This window comes from Eufriesea mexicana, unplaced genomic scaffold, assembly GCF_001483705.2.
Source record: "Eufriesea mexicana isolate 0111107269 unplaced genomic scaffold, ASM148370v2 scaffold337, whole genome shotgun sequence".
In the NCBI taxonomy this organism is placed as follows: Eukaryota; Metazoa; Arthropoda; class Insecta; order Hymenoptera; family Apidae; genus Eufriesea; species Eufriesea mexicana.
This window is the reverse complement of record NW_016908487.1, coordinates 389,091-404,681: the sequence shown is the minus strand read 5'-3', so window position 1 is coordinate 404,681 and position 15,591 is coordinate 389,091. Positions and strand designations below refer to the sequence as shown.

Genomic DNA, 15,591 nt, shown 5'->3' with positions numbered 1-15,591 from the left:
CTCTCAATCGTATATTCCATATCGTCCTAACCTACTTGTCGAAGAAGAGAAAGGACATCATCGATGAGTGAAATTAGGATTCTTTGCTACATCGTGCTTAATTTTGAAAGTTTAACATCCGTCAGTGTATTTTCTTATGATAGTCTTGACGAAAAGTTAGTGATGGTTTAGCAAAAACAAAGAAACTGATTTGCTGTGGAGTTCTCATACGGAGTTTTCTATATTTCTTAGGAACTCATTTCGTGGTAATATTTCTTCAAAGGCTGGTCTGAGTCATTGGCGTTGTAAATCGCATTTGGTAATACTTCTCAAATCCAAATTGAGTTATTGCTCTGGAGACAGAGTCTTACTATAGTTATATAATTATCCTCGTGGCCATTATCTCGATGAAGCTATTCCAATTAAGATAATTTATCTTGCTTTATCAATTATCAATGATTTATGACGAATTTATGATCTATTCTCTAATAGCTGCAGCATATTTCAATTAAGATAATTTATCTTGCTTTATCAATTATCAATGATTTATGACGAATTTATGATCTATTTCTCTGTTGAAAAAATTAGAAAAAAGATGAATCATAGATGCAACATTTTGATTATGTTGTTTTAGATAAGCTGAAAAATATTGGAAAAATTTACAAAATGTGTTTGATAAGAGTTTACAGCTTCGAAACTTAAGTTTTTAGAAATAAAAATAAGTCTGCATAGGTGTCTTTGAAAATTAAATATCTATGTAAAGATAAAATTGTGAGAAGAAATTCCATATGAGTCAGTAAATGTTTGAAGATAAGGTAATGTGCATATTAAGAAATATATTTTTCAAATACATCGTGAAATACGGTATTTGAAACGTGGAAACAATTATATAAAATTGCTATAAGTATCGATAACGTTGATAAAATTTTTTATAAAAACTCCTTTATTAATCTTATAAAAACGCGATTGTATATGCCTCTGTTTGTCATACGTGGTTATCTGTAATAACCTCTTATTATTTTCCATTGATAATATCATGATATCGATCAGTATAATGAATTGGAACTACATTACTTTATACAGGCAAAGGTGGCAATAAAAAATCCACTTATCCGTTTCTTATGTAGCTACTTTCTTTCAAAAATAGTAAACTATTTAATTGAAATACTAGTTTAATTTAAGAATATTCAGTCTTTTACATCCGAGAATTAAATATAAAATGGAAGAAGATAAAATTAAATTGAAATCGAATTTCTTTTATCATTAAATATCAATTTTTTTATTTATAATTTTTGATGTCAATGATAAGGAACCTTGGTATTGTATTGCTAAAATAATTAAATAGAAATTTGAGAAAAATTACTATTCTTTTTGCATTCTCCATGTAGATAATTAGTGGCAAGGTAAAAAGCTAGAAGGAAAAGATTTAATAATTTCTTTTAATAATTAAGTTCCTAACTAAATTCTTATACATAGACTAATGGAAATTTGGCATAAATGATTTCGAGATTAATATTACTATAACACTGTGTGTATCTAATATAATCTGCACTTATACTCTCTACTATGTAGACTTGAAAGTTGTTCAAATTGATTTAGAAATCTCTACTTTCAATGATAACGCAAAGAACTATTATCAAGTAATTTCATTAAGGGTTTATGGAATTATTTACAATTTGTTAATTTTTAAACAGTTATTTAGTCGAGATGGAGCTAGAGTTAGGATTTTAAAGTTCATTAAAACGAAAGTCAACGCGGCTAAAAATTTTCAAGGACAAATTATTTTGAATCGAATCAAGCATTTTATGAAAAATCAGTGTACGATTCAACATTTTTACGGTATAATTATCCTATAGTTACACTCTGGAAGGATTTCAATGGAAAATCAAGGTTCATAGGCAATTGTATTTCAGCAAAGTATGTTTCTGTTTTTTTATTCTGAGCAAAGTACAAAACACGTTCAGCTTAAAATCTAACGTCATCATTCACAAATTTTGCGAATGCTCTAACCGAGCATCGAGGCATAGCTCACAATAATTTAATTAAGGCAACTCTGTCGTAAATCTACGCGTTAATCCTCTTTGAATATATTACTATTCACCACCCGATAATTCGTAAAGCTTAATTTCTGTTACATGCCGACTCGCTATAATACGATTTCTACACGCTCGTTCTCGCGATTGCGAACAATAGAAAAAAGAAATCCGAAGATCCTTCGGAATTTTGAATAACAAACTACTCCGACTAGACAAGCAAGCGATTGATTTTTTTTTTCCTTTTTTCAAAGCAGAATGCGTTCATTGTAATTACAAATATCGTGTGCTATATACAGAATCCCACTACGTGTATACGTTCAGGATCTCGATATCGTGTATGCGAAGAATAAATTAATATGTTAGAAATAAATTCTATTAAGTGGTCGAGCAGTGATTATAAACTTTCAGTAATGCGTTTCCTTTTAAATAGATCAAAGGAAAATGAACGGTAAGTTTTATGATACACGTTGTTCATTCGAGAGAAGAAAGAAGAAGAATGAGTGTGTCGATGATAAGTGTCGATAGAGTGTAGTGGTAAAATGCAAGAATATGAGGAATAAAAATTATTCTTCTTAAATATTTTCTTCATGTACAAACGTTTATCATAGTCATTTATATAATAGTCATCGGTTTCCCTCCATTAAGTCCTCTTCGATACAGTCGACAAGGCATAAAATAGATATATGTATATATTTATATCGCTATCTAAATTATCCAAAGGATTATTTGCATTGCGACTTATTGCTTTCAGCGAATTCGCGTTGTATATGTGAATAAAGTAGATCATAGGAGTATAAATCTTACGAAAGTCTTCGGCTTCAGTTATATTCGTTAATAGTGTAAGTGAATTTCAGCGATACAAATCGACAGCATTTTCATCGCCGATTCCATCCAACTGATCAACTTCCAATATTTCTACTTGCTGCTTTCGTATCAATGAAGCAATCCAATACTGTATAATACTAATTTAACTCCGACATCGTATTAATACGTTGCAATAAATTATTGTCCCCTGCTAATTCGTCGAACGAATGCTTTTTCTAATCAAATTCGGAGTGATCGATCACCTATTGCATTAGGTCAATGTTAAAGTTCCTTTGTTCACCGTTCAATGGATTACAAATAGAGGAGTGATGAATCTCAAAAATATCTGTCAATGTCAATATTACATAGTCTAGACAGCCAAACGACACGGTACACAGGAAATGAAAACATTTCGTTGAAAAATAAATATTTCCTTTCATCATTACTCGAAATTTCTGTTCAGAGAAACGAATGAACTTTTGCACAGACCTAATATTAAGTTCAATTATTTCTACGTGTTCAGTCATAGCTTTGAATGATACTCGTAGGAGAATCTTCGTTAAACGTGAGTTATTGGGAACCAGATATAAAAGAATCGTCTTCTCGAAAAAAGAAAAGATCAAAATACGACAGAACTGTTTAACACTTCGTTTAGAGTATCAAAAGCGATACTAATATCCTACACGAAGAATTATGATCTACTACCAATATAATTCCCATATTTATCGAAATCGATAGTACATTCGAAAAGTACGACTAACATTTACCAAACCAGTTTAAAAAAAAGAACTGGTTCCGAATATTTTATTTTTACAAGTGCTTAATAACATATTTTTGAAGCTGCTTCTGACAAAAGTAACGTCCTTCGAAAAGAAATATGATCATATATACATATTCCTTTCCATATATATAGTTATTACCACCTCTATGTACAATGATGCTCGGTTAAATCGTAAAAAATCCAGCATTACATTTTATTACATTTTATCGAAACCCAGCAGAGTACCCAGTATTTTGCCTAGAAATTGACTCGAACACTGCTAGAATAAAGAAGAAGAAGAAATATGAAGAAACGAAGCAAGAGAGATACATTATGTCAGTAGCGACGATAAATATTTGAGGTTTCAATGGAAACATCGCTACTAGAAAAATTTTATTTTTCCTAATTCCTACGTTATCCTTATAAAAGTGATACCAATGCATCGTTGAGATTCTTCCGATTAAAACGAGTACAAACACGACATAGATTAGACTAACTTTAGTTATAACAATTACCTTAATATAGACAGCCATATGATACGTAATGTCATGACAAAATAGTCCGGTCTACGTGATGCTTGGATTCGTTTTAGTCAAAGGAATACTAGCAATGCATTGGAAAATATTTTCTACTGCATATTTTCACTAACAGCATACCCTTATACTATATCTGTCTCCTTTTCTTTCTCTCTGTTCTTCTTAACCGTATCAAGTTTTGCCTAGCGAGAGACACCTAGTGGTGAGAGCATGTTCCATTACAATTTAACCGAGCATTACTGCATAATCGTATATACATATTCCTTTCTGTATATGTATTCGTTACCATCCCTATATACTATACTTAGCTGAACAGATCGGCAGTTCTATGGTTAACTCGAAGAAACAACGGACAATCTGGTTCTAAATAGCTCACACATGCTACACAAGCACGCAAGGCGCGTGTCGCGATCACAGAGCAGTTTCCAGCGTCGGGACGCTAGGGCTACGTGCGACGTTCTGTATCGCTGGATTCTGCGGGGACTCTGACCTCGCGCGGAACATCTTCTTCGCATAAGTGCTGTGCCCCTGGCTGGCGGTGGTCGACGTGCCAGCCAGGAACTGCGCTCTAGCCAGCTGATTGCTGATCCTCCTCGACTCGAAAGCGCTTATCGCTTGTTGGCACGAAGGAGTGAGCTGCGAGCAGTTCGCTTGATACGGGATCGTCGCGGAATTGGTCGTCTTGTTCTGTGAATTAGCGTCTGAAGCGTTCGAAACGGACGGCAGCGTATTTGGAACGGAAGAACTAGCCGTGTGATTATTGTTGCTCTCGAGGGTTTCCTGCGTCGGGTTGTTTCTAATGGAAGATCCCGTCTCCATTTCGTTGTTCAACGGCAATCTGTCGGTAATCAAGTTACAGGCGATGGATTCCTCGCTGACGGAATCGACCAGTCGCAAGTTTTCGGGCAGATCGCTACAAAGATCCAGTTGCCGTCTGACGTTCAGTCTCGACACGGGGGAAGTGTTCTCAGGGGAAGGTTTCATGGCCTTCTCCTCGGCCGCCGTGTCCTCGATTATAGTGGACGATAGCACGTCCGTACGAGGCGTTTGAAACCTCCAGACGGAACGAGGGCTAAGGACTTTGGCTAACGAAGTCGTCTGTTGGATTGTCGGCGACGACTGCTGCTGCTGGCATTGTTGTCGCGATAGCTTCAATTGCTCCGCTGCTGAGAGTCTTGTTGGTCCGGTTTTCACGCTCTGCTGAAGGAGTAACCGTTTAAAGTCCAACCGTGAAGTGGCAGGTGATGCTGGTTGGGCGTTCTGTGTTACCTAAAATGAGGAAACGTGTTATCGATTTGTTTATGTCAGAAACAAAGTAGGAATCTGGTAATGGTAATCGTAACACGTACTGTTCGGTAACAAGTGTGGCCTATACTTTGGTAGTTTATGAAAAATGTGTCAAAATTGCAAGTTTCCAGATGTGATTGTTGCAAACCGATTAGTTTAAATATCGCACATAAAGTATATTTGATTTAAACATATGCGCGTGAAGAGGTAGTTGGATTCAATACAAGGTACCGAATACAATATTTACATATCTTTTTGAATTATTATTTATAGGTACCTCAGTGGTAAGATTCATTTTCCATCTATTTTCCTTGTTTTCTTTTTTTTTTCAATACGGTTATAGATTTTTATTATTGTTAATTTATCATGTATTTTAAGACGTCTTCAACAATATGTATGAAACGTGTGTTCAAGCAATAATTTATCGGGTATCTTTATGAACATTGGTGGCAAATGTCAAGTTCGGATGATATCTTTCATTCGTAACGTGAAAACAATGAAATTAAATCACGTCGATAACTGGCTACACTCACATTACAATCACATTTCAGAAAAGTGTGATTTTCTTATAGTCACTCGGTAATTAATAAAAATGTTTATTTTTCACAAATCGTTCGTCGTGCAATTTAAGAAATACTTCAAATATCAAGGTTTCTTCATTCAAATTCAATCAGCTTCCGCATGAAATTCCTTTTCCACTTTTAATAGTAATGCAAATAACAATTCGGATACGTGTACAACAGTCACGTTGTAGATTATGACAGAAATGTAAGGAAGCTTAAACTAGTATAGCTATGATAAGTTATCGTTTGTTTATAGACTTTTGTATTAAAAAGTGAAATTCAAGGATTTAGGATGACGTTATTGACATTTCACCTGTCTCCTACGATTGGAAATATAAAACTTTTCATTTATTTACGCTTCTCGTGTTCTTTCTTTTATGTCCGAATGATACCTATAAATCAAAAGTAGAATATCGCTTCATTGTAAAAAATTCTATATGTGCCATAATTTTAGCGATGACCAAAACAGGTCACTGAAAAACGATTGGCAGATTCTAGCGTGTTTTCGAGCGAAAAAGTGTTAATACTCGATTTTCAGGTTAATTACAATTCAATCCTCGTAACCAATCGATCACAGGCTATCTAATCGTCACCATAGTCACCATTAAAAGTGCCGAAAGAAGCAAAATGACTCGTTTAATATATTTAATCTTCATAGTTCCTGAAATTAACGTTGACTCTTATTTAGATAAAAACCAGATTATATATAGTTATTTACCTTAGTAGCATTACTACAACTATTATTATCTGTGTATTCTCGTATTACTAATTGTAGACTGGCAACAGTAGCGTTAATAACATCCAAATTCACAGTACAAGTTACTATCGAATGCAATGGAACTTGGCTCAAACTTAGTCCTCGGTGCTATGTTAGGAATTATACAAACAACCCCTTATTCTTGTACATACCGTCGGAGATTTCTGCGGTTCGGAACTCCAACTGTTCCTGTTCCCAGGTGTCATCTTCACTAACGAATTGGTCGATCCGTAGGGAGAGAGATTCTCGTTGTCATCCTTAATGTTCAGTCTTTTCTTCGATTTGTGAATTGCGGCGAATAGCTCCTCGTTGGACATTGTGCTCTTGGTCGGTGAAAGTATCAGGTTCGTCGGTGTACTTCTGCCGGACGAGCTTTGGACGGGGGTGCTTCTTCCGGAGTTCGGCATCGACGAGCAGTTGTTGTTGGCGGTGAGTACCAAACGTTCGGCAACAGTTGGCATACTACGTCCGGTCGGCGTGGACGACTTGAAACTATTACCGTAGCCGTGCCCGATCGGGGAAATTGGATTGTACTTTAACGCATCAGCACTAGAAGACTTCGTAACGGGATCACGAACAGGCGAGGACGCGAAGAATCGATATCCAAGCGCTGTCAGCCCTAATGGTGTTGGGAATCTGGGTGAAGAAAACGAAGATTCGCGTTTAGAACGAGTTCCTTCTAGTACCTTGACGCTCTTTGGTCGGTTTACTAGGAGCATCGACGAGCTGTTTGCTTATGTTGAACGGTGAAATGTAGGGTTGATTTAGGGGATAGGGGATGATTAGGGGTTGATTTGTCGATATATGTAGAGTTGATGGAACTTAATTGAAATTTGCTGTTACGGAAAATTATAGGAGAATGCGTGAATGATGAGAAATAACGAAACTGAACTCCATTCGATGTTTTGAAATTTGAATAACGCATGTAAAGATATCGTATAATTAAGGTAGATACAAGTGATAAATTTGACATGCCACAATATCTCCAATTTAGCATATGTCGTGTTATTCTTCTTTGAATGATATCGCGTGAAAAAATTTTGCTGTCCTTCAAAAAGAAATTTAAGAATTATTTTAGAAAAAATATATATATATACCGAGACATTATCATACTACTGAAAATTCCATTCTGCCAGTATGCATTTTCTTTGACGTGTCTTATCAAATTAAACACGTAGAGATACGCAAAACTATCAAAATGAGATCACAAAATAACTAAAAACCGAAATCAAAATACTTAATTAACAAAGCCAAGATAACTAACATAAACGCGATGAACGTAACGTAGCAGATAAAGTTCCAAATGAAGAAGTACTTCGTATCATCGAAACTAATCGCGAAATCGATCAAACAAATCGCTACATCGATTAAATATTTCTCTAGTCCTTTTTCTTATCATTCCATAGAATACAAAGATCTCGAGCCAGAAGTTAAGCTGTTTACTCATCATGCTTCCCATACCAATCGTCGAAACCTATTCATCCGATTACCCACCTGTTTCTAATATCCACAATCGATTGCTGCTCTTGACTTTGAATCAGCCTGTTCTCCGTTTCAGTGCTCTCCGAATTCCTCTTATTCAATTCCACGTGAGAGCCATAGCGATTCGAATCCTGTTCCATCATCGCCTTCTGGCCATGCCTAGCTAGCACGTGCATCGTACTCAACGAACCACGACCAAGACCCCTCGTGATGTCCGGCGTGACGCTGCGAGGTGGCTCGACATCTCTCTGTGGCCTTCTCGATGGCAACGTGTAGAACTGTTGGTTCGCGTCTTTCCCGGGAACATAGTACTGCTGGTTCCTCGCATTTCGCATGTACACGATCTGACGTTGATCGCAGACGCGCTGCAGATCGTCGCATCCCGACACTTTGGTCTCTTCGAAAAGCTTGTTGTTACCATCGCAGAGGCTCTGACGTGGATCGTGAGAGTAAATCTTCGGGACTGCTTGTCGTCCATAGCTCTGTTGCTTCTCACCCTGGATCTTCTGGGGCGAGGATGGATCCTTCAAGATCTCTTGGATCTTCTCCTTTTGACACTCCTCGGGGTTAGGAGGCGATATATAAGGCGGTGGTTGAACTAGTCCATGAGGAGGCACCGAGTCTATAGCCAACAGTGTATTGTCTGAAACAAAACGATTAATAATCACTCTTGTCCCTGCGCAATTCCACTCTCGGCTAAATTACTTTCTATCATCTAACTATTGAATCGAGAGGTTTGGCAGATTCTAAGAAGATCGTTCTCAAGCTTTGTAAACGTAAATCGATCGTTTCTCTTAATTGTTAGACATTCGCTTGTTTGGTACCGAGTACGGTGTTCTCTGGGTTATTGTAACGTTTCGATACTGCCATTCTCATCCTCGCTGTATCCTCGTCATGTCACCATCGTGAGAGCGAGCTCCCTTATTTGCCAGACTGGCGCCCGAATAGCGGAGAATTTAAAATAAGGACAAACAGTGAGTCACCCTCTAACGAAAATAACAATTCTTTTCCAATTTTTCACTATACTCCGATAAGAATATCTTTAACGAATGGATGAAGCTTCCACGTTGAAATTAAATGCAAACACGATCTCATTCGGATTACTAACCTAATCCCTCAATAAAATTCGAATAATAATACATTAGATAAAGTGCTTTAGTAAAAGTATTTTTATATTTTACGTTAGTTTCTGTATATTGTGCATCCCTTAAAGCAAGTTCTCTGTGTCTCTGTTAATTTCTGTATTTGTATGATCCTTTTCATATGATTTTCCTTTGCACAGTATGCTCTCACCGTGTAAAAAGAGGGCGTATATTATTATATAATAGGTTCATTTTCACTGAAAAATAATCTCATCCATCAATTTGTAATAATATTCACGAAGAATCCATTGGAAAGTCGGAAAATTTGCGTAGTTTCGTTATAGGATGACTCATCCACGTATATAAACGACCGATGACCGAGGATCGAGATAGGTCTGACTGATGCCCTATTTCATTCGCTCTCAGAGTATCGCTACTTCAGTAACACAGAAATATTCTGTTCGAGAGGGTAATGAGAATTTCCCTTACCCCGACTCGAGTGTAATTTGCCGGTGCCGAGTATCGTTACAATAACCCCAGGGGCACTGCACCGCGAAGATTATATATATTATTTATTTGTAAATGTACGCGAACAATTGCTACTGTGAGAGATATCACCGACTAGTTCCGTTTTAGTGCAGGAAACTATTTTGTTTGTTATTCGACTCTTACATCGTCATACCAACGCTATGCTCTCGATATCATCGATGCAAACGATGTTTGAATTTGTTTTCAAGTAATTCGTTAAACGATTCGAAATCGGAACAGGAAATAATTTATTAGTGGCATAGTCGTCAGTGAAGTGAAAGCAAAGCAAGCACGACACAAAGACATTTGCAAATGCAAGCATGCAACAAAAGCAAGAGAATACTACAGCTCATCGATTAATCACTCGAGTCCGGCATGGAATGCAGCTTTGCGATTTCTCGAATCGCGATCGACGCGTTGGGAAAAGAAATTGCGATATTTCGTTAAATCGAACGCACCACTCGGCCGATGATAATCATCATTCCATAACGGACTCGCGTGCTCTCTGATGAAGTTAAAAACAAAATGTACTCACCATAACATGAACTATGGTACTACGACATGTACGTGAGCTACTAGCGAGGGTTGCCACACGCGTGTGAGGTGCATATTTTTTCTCTAAAACTAGTATGCATATGTACACAGACTAATGTGCACGAGTGCGAACAAAGAATCGGGAAGTGAACAAAAAAAAAGAGAAAAGACAGATAGATAGGTATCGGGACAGGTCGGAGTTGAACAATGGCTAGAGTCTGTCCAAAAATAAGTAGTCGTTCAAGGCTAGTAATGTATGAACCTCTGCATATATAATTTAATAATTTTCCCTCCTATCTTTTACGACGAAGGTATTTCTATTCCTCTTGACGTTAACCAAGTGAAATTTCGGTCATCGACTTGAATTTAATTTAATTTTGCAACCAAAATTGAAATCTTAAAAGATAGAAAATTATCATGCGAAATAAAATCCATATTATTTATAAATTCGAATCTCACTTGTTACTATGTAAATAAAAAATACGGAATGGAATACAAAATACGAATTATTATAAAATTGGCTCCATTTATTCGGTCGAAACACGTAAAATTACGGAAAAATATAGAAGAATATATACATGTGTGCACGTTGGTAGTAGGGGAAATAGCCTTGAGCAACCAATCGATTTTGGACGAACTGTAGTATTTACAATGAGGGTTGAACGATACATGATACGATACAGGTGAAACAAGTGAGCAAAAAAAGAACAAATAACAAAATGCAGCCGTGATTTCCACAAAAAATGACATCTATTCACATACATTCTTCGTAAAGGTTTAACGACATAGTTCGTCGGTATGTACATTCGAATGGCAAGATGCGCTGTCCGTTATCGATCGAGTACAAAAAAAGAGGAAAGAAATATACACAATTTATGAACATACAAGTGCACACAAGTAAGAGATGAGCCTTAAACACTAGTAACACATACGTATGTACATATACGGTACAAAGTGTTGCATGCTCCCCTACCCAGGTTGTAAGTAGTCTAAATATTAGTCGCAAGCTGATTAATTCTTGCTGCAGCGAGAGAAACATGAAAAAATGTGGTATTTAGTAAGGTGTTGTTTCATCGAATTGATTAAAATGATGACACTGAACTGGAATTCTAAATTAATTAAAGTGTATACACTCGAGTGGTAATCGTATTTCAAGTATCCATACCACGTTTCCAAAATGTTGCACTTAACTTTAAGAGTGTATTGTACCATCTAAAAATAGAGATGAAAATTTTCTTCGTCGGAATCTACCGCTGAGTAACACATCAGCATGATCGATATGACAGTGCAACCTAAATATACACAAGTCGTTAGATCTCGATCTCGATCCTCTAATTTCATTTTATATATCTATATTGAACCTGTTTCCTACTTTTTATCATTGCGAAAAGTCTGATCGTGAAACTATAGTAAACGTATAGATGTGCAGCAAATATTTATAAGTTACCCAAATTTTATCCCGAGAATAATCCTATGACAACTACAGGCTATCGCGTTGTTCAAGCTAGATCGAAGTCGCCTTAAATAATTTATTCGAGGAAAATAAATTCAAGAGTTCAATGACATTTTCGTCATCAGAGTTAGGTACAATACACTCCTAAAGATAGAGGAGACATTTTATACCTCGTATAAGATCTCGAGGGTACTCTATTTTTGCTTTATTGGCAAATGGTGCACGCTTAATGGCGGAAAGAAAGACCATCGCAACGACGGAGTCCTGTATCCGAAGTTAGTCACTAGAATGTTAGTGCTGAACGCTACTTACAACGAGGGGCGAGCACGCATCGGCTAACATGCGATACGGCTAGTCGGGGCACACTTACGTCTTCACCACATGCCGAAACCCGAACTCGTTTGCTACAACTTTTCTTTTTCTGCTCTTTTCCTCTAACTTTACATCGCTATTACGCCGTGGATAATTCACGGCGAACGCTGGTGACACGATTAAGTATTAACGGAAGCGTATAACACGTTTTGGTGTAGCTACATTACAACGATGACATTTCATGTGTCACGAACGATCGCGACGCTAAGCATCAGGCAAAACTCTGACGCAAAACGATCGGGATTAAATGAAGTTCCGAGAGAGAGAGATAAAACGAACGCGATACAATTTCGTGTGTTTCGCGAATAAAATCTGCAGTTAGCGATTCTTCGTCGTTCCTTCGCTGTTACCGATCCAGCGAATGCCTTGGCTCTCTGCTGTCTCCACAGGCAGAGAAGAAACAAGAAAAACGATAAAAAGAGCGGTCGTTCACTCGTTTATCGTGTACAGAGTTTTATTATAATTCTCTCTTCGATCATTCTCGTACTGTTTCCGTGCACGTACATGACACACGATAATACTCGCAGAGCTGAGCGATTCTACACTCTTCGAGTGAACGAATCTATTATGCACGTGCAAGTTCGTGTAACTAAATACGCTATGACTTGCAAAAAGAAAAAAAAAATGGCAAAAAAAAGAACGAAGAGCATGTAAGAGGGCAGGTATATATGTACACGTATGAAGAAGGTGTATAGTAACCTAATCTAGTCTGCCTAGGGCAAGATGGGCAATAGCCATAGGCTCCAGCTGGTGGACACTGCCCGCAAAGTATCGATATATTCCGCTTGATTTCTTGTTATTTCTCTTTTCCTCTCCTATTAAGTTTCGACCTTTTTTCAGACCCTTTTCTCTTTCGACACACACATTTTTCAACGGCCATTGCTTTCGAACACGTGACACCTTCGGTTATAGAGAAATGAAGGAAAGTAGCAGCGGATGTATGCAGATCGAGCGGCATTCTGGGCACATAGCACCACTTAAAGTTAAGTATCGTTTGTTTATTTCATTGCCTATATTTCTAAATTTAATAAATTATTTATGTACAAGATTGGACGGAATATTGACTTGGAAATAATAATTACAATAATTAAAGACTCGTTTAGTTTAGTCGATACATATGTATTATATAGCGACACTGTGAGCTTAGGGATGGTGTCGCTCAATTTCAGTGGCTGAGAAAAATTCACGATGATCTAAGAAATATAATACAACTGGTGTTCCGATTTTATACGAAAAAATAAATATAATATTTTTCAGGAATAAACGATGAACGATGCCAAATTAATTATCAGTGGTTGAGCTGCCGAAATAATTTTCTATTATGCAACGTTTTGCTAATTAACACGATATTGCATAATATTTAGTGGCATAAAGAACAAAACCCTGTAATGAATCAATTTTAATCTATTTTGTATTTTTATTTACTTTTTCATATAGAATCGTCGCGTTTCGATTTTACCATTAATTGTGAAAAATCCTGTGCACATTCTGCAAGCTTGATAATAATTAAGGCTTTATTGGTTGTTTATGATTGAAACACATTTAAGTATCGCTTCGCGTCACCAAACGGCGATATTTACGTAATATCCGGTTAGAAGTTCGTAGAAATTGTTCATCGAGCAGCTGATATGACTCAAGCAATGCACATCGTGCTAGCTAAAAATACAAGAATGGCTCTGATAAAGGACACGAGTGACGTGTATAATCGAGCAGATGCTGCATTCGTTGTATTTTGCAAGGATGAATATCGGGGATGAAAATTTCCTGCCTTTGAACCCATTTCGCAAACGATACAGTTTTCTATGCCATCGGGCAGCTGCTTTCATTTTTATCGGACATCATGCCATGTTGCTCCACTTTTTCAGCAACTACGATGATATATGCGCCCGCTCAGGCGATTATCAAGTATGTAAAATGATAGCGCCATGAATCATTTCTTTTCTTCGGTTATACGCGGTATTCAGGATATCGCTGGAATTTTTCTTTTTAATATCGTCGCGTTTCTCGTCGTATGACGAAGAAAAGACGAAGAATATCACGTACAAAGAACCATACAGTCCTGCGAGTAAGTTGTAAACTTACGCTCAACATTTTTTAATCTTGCAATTTCTCACTTCGAAGCTACGATATGGAAACGAATATTTATATACTCAGTTTGGGATTTCCATAATGTTATTTGTTTCCGTTTTTTCCTGGTTCATGAATATTTTGAGACTTGGGCAATCGATATAAAATTGATAAAAATGTCGTGTACATATTATGTAAATGTTAATATTGTACTTAATATAACCTTGTAAAAGGTTATTCAGAAAGATCAAGGGGAATCGTTTGATGTTTGATTTTGATGTAATAATTACTATCTTTCGCGTTTTTGCATCGATAAACTAGTTCTGAAATGCGCAATAAGCTTTACAACATTGTAGGAAATTGTTCGTATATAATTCTATGCATTGACATTTAAACGAGTATCGAAAACATATTGGCAACTAAAACTGTCAAAGCTATTTCCAACCTTGAAATACGTGTTACTATTAGATCGATAATTTAAAGAAACAAGACTTGAAATGCGATATAAATACAGGTATACTTTTTATTTAAGCTCTAGCTTTTGATTAGTTTTTAAAAATTTACGAATACTATCTTTCTAGATCCATTATTATATTTCTTGTAATAAACGAAGCGACACTCGAATTTCTGAAATTTCTATTCAGCAACTAATTCTCGATGAAGAATCTATTGAAATTTATAATTTAAAAATGATGAGCAAAAAATAAAAAATAAAATTTCCAAAACATCACGATATTTTCAAAATAATTATAAAGTGTATATTGTGCCTAACTGTTGTTTACATAGCATATACAAATCTTAGCAAACTGCATTGAAAAACTTGAAATTCGATTTTTTATACGATAACAAATGACGGTATTTCCTCGAATCGAAGATAGTAATTCTAATGGAATAGCAAAAGGACAGAATTAGGGCAAAAGTATCACGAAATTTTCCATCGTCGATTAGACGTGACTTGCCATTCAATCAAATAAAATTACTTTAAACATATAAGTTAATCGGTTATCAAGCAACAAAAATATATCACATGATTAGTAATTCTGCTGTAAGTTATAGTACGTGACCTATGGTTATCTTTCGTGACGTAACTCGAAAAGTAAACAGTAGTGAACCGATTATAAATCAGGAGAGCAATAAAGTTACACTTATGCCATACAATTTGTCAACCCTTGTCTTCACATTTGAATTTCAAATTTATTTTTATCACGTTCCATTACGATTTACACAATTCCAAAATATTCTATACCTCTTATTTCTTCCTGCAGAAGAAGAACGAAACTCGATAAATGAACGTCATCCCTTATGAAAGTACAATATATAACAATATCTCTAGTAATTAACGAAACTATCA

The 15,591-nt window shown here is 36.3% G+C and overlaps 1 protein-coding gene across 1 annotated transcript in view; it reads right to left on the bottom strand.

Moving 5' to 3' along the window:
* Window positions 1–4,146: 4,146 nt before the first annotated feature.
* gukh (NHS actin remodeling regulator GUK-holder) overlaps window positions 4,147–15,591 on the bottom strand; it is a 31,409-nt gene continuing 19,964 nt past the window's right edge. The window contains exons 8-10 of the mRNA XM_017911821.1: window positions 8,217–8,847; window positions 6,875–7,358; window positions 4,147–5,384 (exon numbers count right to left, since the gene is read on the bottom strand). Of these exons, the coding sequence (XP_017767310.1) occupies window positions 4,527–5,384; window positions 6,875–7,358; window positions 8,217–8,847 (1,973 nt within the window). The 3' untranslated portion in view covers window positions 4,147–4,526. The remainder of the gene's footprint in view (window positions 5,385–6,874; window positions 7,359–8,216; window positions 8,848–15,591) is intronic.